Source organism: Merops nubicus, unplaced genomic scaffold (assembly GCF_000691845.1).
Source record: "Merops nubicus isolate BGI_N331 unplaced genomic scaffold, ASM69184v1 scaffold43110, whole genome shotgun sequence".
In the NCBI taxonomy this organism is placed as follows: domain Eukaryota; kingdom Metazoa; phylum Chordata; class Aves; order Coraciiformes; family Meropidae; genus Merops; species Merops nubicus.
Genome location: NW_008585639.1, coordinates 1,644 through 6,180, shown reverse-complemented (window position 1 = coordinate 6,180; position 4,537 = coordinate 1,644). Strand labels below are relative to the sequence as shown.

Sequence of the window (4,537 nt, the reverse complement as noted above, 5' to 3'; positions counted from 1 at the left end):
CTGGACATGAGGAAGAAGTTCTTCACCATGAGAGTGGTGAGACCCGGGAATGGGTTGCCCAGGGAGGTGGTTGAGGCCCCATCCCTGGGGGTCTTTAAGGCCAGGCTGGATGAGGCTCTGGGCAGCCTGATCTAGTGGGAGGTGTCCCTGCTCCTGGCAGAGGGGTTGGAACTGGGTGATCCTTGTGGTCCCTTCCAACCCTGACAGATTCTGATCTGTTTTAGCAGAGGACTTTAGAGCCCTAATGGCTCCATGGTTGGACTTGATGATCTTGGAGGTCCCTTCCAACCTAAAGGATTCTATGATTCTATGATTTTTGTTCTGGTTTTCTTCTCTTCCAGGATTTGATGTCTCTGATTGTCCCGTTGAAATTCAAGTAAATGACACTCCAAGTACAAAATTAATGTCGAGAACTCTTTGATTATAGACTGTCCATTTCTTTACTGCAAGAAAAAGCCAGTCATGCAGTGGTGCAAGCTAGAGGTGACTACACGTGTGCAGCTGAAGGAGGGCAAAGCAGAACGGAAGTCCAAAGTGTTTACTCTGGAGATTTCCTTAGTTCATCAGCATGATAGTGGACTTCATCGCTGTCAAGCAGTAGGGGACAACTTTTCCAGTGAGAGCCATGGGATAAAGGTTATTGTTGAAGGTGAGGCCCCTATGTTATGAAAGAGCCCACTTAAACAAAGGATGCCACATACAGGAAAGTCCATGCATGATGGATGATGGCTTCTCTCAACACATGTAACTGGTAGCACTGTTGTGCTGGTACTTACCACCTTCTTCATGTTTCTGTCCTGCCTTTTACTAGGATAGAAACAAAAGGAAAGAACAAAGCAAGGAAATAACAGGAGAATCTGGAAGAGAAAATCAGAGCTGCCAACACCTACCAGCTATCTGTTTGATAGCAAAAAAAATATCAATTGGGGGGAAAAAAAAAAGATTGTGGAAGGACAGGCTGGTTATAGATCACAGACTAGACAGGATGCAAATGGTCATGTAGTAGCAGTTGATGGGGCCACACAACAGTAATGAGGACAAAGCAATTCAAGCGTGTTGAGAATAATTTCTCGTGCAACAAAAAAAAGCATAATTTTGCACCGCAAGAAGTTCAGGAGCAGGAAAAATTACAATAGCTTTAAATGATCTTAAGGGAAAGTAAAGCCTTCACATTAACTTAAGCACTTCTGATGCCAAGTCTAGACTATGCCAAGTCATATCTGCCCTCTTCGAAGTTGTTCTGCAGCTAGAAAATGATCTGTGAGGCTGTAGCATCCTACTGACTGCAGGCGGCTGGGTTGTAAGGTTCTTCGGTTGCCAGCTCCTTTCCTGGTAAGTTAATGAATTTAAAATGTTGTTTATTATCTCACAAAATACTGCAACAGAGGGAGCAGCAGTAGAGTTTATGGCTGCAATGTGGTAACTACAATTACTTTCTTCCCACATGAACAAAACATAGCCTCTCGAGGCTCACAGTTTTCAAGACTAGGACTGTCCAGGATTCATCATAAAAGGGACAAAGCCAATCAAATTACCTCCTGATAGTATACTCCATGCTTCTGACATGCTCTTTAACATCCCAGTGATATATGGCTTATACTTACAAAGCGTTAGGAATCATAGTATACCATCACTTTGACATAACCTGAAATATGTCTATTACCTACAGTTGGCTATTGTTCACAATAACAATTGCAAAAAAAAATATACTGGAAGACTAAAGCAGTGCTCTAATTCTGACCCTTTCTTTGCTTCTGCGAGCCCGTTGCCACTCATTATCCATCAATCACACTTTCCTGTGTCCTTTTCCTTCCAGTATCTTCATACTCCATAGAACACCCATGAAGATGGTATTATCTCATGACATGCTATACCAAGCTATAGAATGTTTAAGTGTATTAAGAAGCCAGCTGCATCAGAACGACCTAATACTTTGGGGGTGGAGGGAGGGGAGGGAACCCAGTCAAATATTTCTCTGTGTTAATATATGCTAATGCAATTTCAGATACCATCACCATCTCAGAAGAGTCTCAAGAATCTGGAAACTACAAGATATTTCACATTACTTATGCTTCAGCATCTATGGGTTTATGTTGTCCATTCATCATTGTATGCATGTTTTGGTGGAGATACCACGGTAAGTAGTTTTACCTTCTAACCTTTCCCTAGTAGCTCCACATCTCCCCAGCTCTGAACTCAGTTACAGTATCTGTGTGAACAAAAATCTCTGGCAATTGTTTCTACACTAAGTTTCTGCACAAAGTTGTTAGTTCAGGCCATTTAATATGTTGATATTTTGTTGGGCTTTTAAATATATATGTATAAATTATCAATCTAGCAAATCATTGATAAACCTATTTTTAAACAGTAGTAGAAAACTTTCCTCTAGAAAAATTCAGTTTGCTGGCTTTTTTTAAGTAGGCCAATCCTTGAATGGCTAGAGACCAATTATTTTAGGTAAAGGATGGGGAAACTTGGAGCAAATTAGGTATGAATAGGTCCAGAAATAGACCTTTAATTGCATTTATTGCTCAGCTGATAAGGCTACAATTATTTTCAATAGATAACAAGTAGCTTTTAGAAGAATAATATAAAAAAATATTTCTCTGAAATTGATTGTACCTCAGTGGTCTTGTACTGAACAAACACAGGCAGTCACTCAATGAAGAGCCTAAATGGATTTAAACAAAAGACATGAAACTCCTTCATTATTTTCTGTGATCTGGATACAGGCCTTACAGGCTGAAGGAAAAGAGTAAAAAGAACATCCTCCCAGAGAACAGGTACATGTGAAACTATATGCTTCTCACAGATGCTTTGCAAAGCTTCTGCCCATGCTATAGTACACATAGGGAAGAGTCCAAAGACCTTCAGGAGGCTGAGGAGGGATACTGTGGACAGGCAGGTTACCTTTCTGAGTTTCCAACCAGACATGCAGTGCATTCATCTGGACACGTGCAGCTTTCCCTCTGTCACTCCAGCAAGCTGCAAGCACCAGGAGGTCCATTCAGAGCAGGCCCCGAATGACAACTGGTGACTGCGACCTAGAACAAGACTGAACACACATGGAAGACGGGTTGCACCGTCAAAGGATGCGCAGGCTAGTGAAATCTTGATGTGCTTTGTTTCAACTCATATGGCAAGGCTGAACCTTGGCTTAATGAGGTCTCCCAGAGAGCCAAGTTTAATTTGGAAGATGAGATTTTTGTAGCTAGACAGGAAGTACTTTACATTGCCATCAAACATGCTAATGTAGAAAAGTGAAGCATAGGAGCCTGCAGTAGGTTCATTTTTTCAAGTGAACAGATTGAAAGACTGTGTCTTTTGAAGCAGGGGAATAAAAGGTGGGTGCTGGCTGAAACCATCTGCCTCTTAAGGTGCGGGTAATCTATTCAGATAAAGTATAGCTTGCTAAGTTTCCACAATCACAACAGTGCATCAAACAAAAATAGACTCGGGACCTATTCTGTGGGAGATGTATGGTACCTGTGCAGCCTCCCTGAGACATGGCCTCCAATGGAAGGCCTCCAATTTATATTACATAATTTTCTACTTCCTGTCTTTCCTTTGCTATTTTTACAGTAAATATGCTGTACAGGTACAGTCATCCAGGAAGCCCAAAGAACAGAAACAAAGCTGTACATCTCTCATTTACACCCACAAACCCACATGGAAGGAAAATAGTGAAGTCTGTGGAGCTGAAGGTCTGTTAATGCCAGCAAAGCACATCATTGCAATGTCTTCTTGCAAGGGAGGGACATTTAACTGATTACTCCCTCCTGAGCAATCCACACAGCACACAAGCCTCTTACAAGATTAGATGGGATGAGCGGGCTGTTAGACAGTAAAACACATCAACCATCCTAGTTTCACTTGGTTCAGTTATTCCCCTCCAAAACTGTGCTTTCTTCTAAAGACATCAAAACATTAGACTAGCATGAGATTTATTCATTTGCCAGCTCTTACGCCCCAAATGCCTGTCAGACAGGGGACTGCTTCTGGCAAATCACAAACTTTTTCATACTGCTATACCAAGCAACAGCTTGATGAGCCTTGCTTCTCCATGTACCTGTTTTGCAATACTTTCCCCTGCATCTCCACAATGGCCTGAGCCCCATTTTAGCTCACAAGGCTCACAGGGAATGAGGAGAGCGCAGAAGGGAGTGCTACAACTAAAAGCATGTGAGAAGTGGAGCCTGCAACTCCAAGAAAAAGGCATCATCTTACATTGCTAAGTTCCCTGCTGCTTTCCCCTTAAGAGAGCAGCCAGGGGTGTAAATTGTAGGAGTGCTTCCAAAACAAAAAAAGCCCAACTTTTGTTCCTCAGTTCACCTGACCTGTTCCACCTAGGTCCTTCTGTACTTGCATTACCTGCACCATCAAGTCACGTAGGTGATGCAGACTAAGCAAAAGGGCAGCACAGCCAGGTGGAAACAGGATGGCTCAGGACTCAGCAGCCAGGCTCCACACCAAAGCCTTGCTCCCTGCACTCCAGCCATTCCCTGTGCTGCCAGCTCAGACCTTTCAAAGCCCCAGG

General features: G+C 42.7%; 1 protein-coding gene across 1 annotated transcript; it reads left to right on the top strand.

The window, feature by feature from the left end:
• Positions 1–341: 341 nt before the first annotated feature.
• BTLA (B and T lymphocyte associated) lies at positions 342–2,137 on the top strand (the record flags this gene model as incomplete). Its single annotated transcript, XM_008947993.1, is given in 3 exon segments — positions 342–380; positions 383–649; positions 2,006–2,137. Coding segments are annotated over 3 exon segments (438 nt in total), but the record flags the coding sequence as incomplete, so codon positions are not given.
• Positions 2,138–4,537: the final 2,400 nt, after the last annotated feature.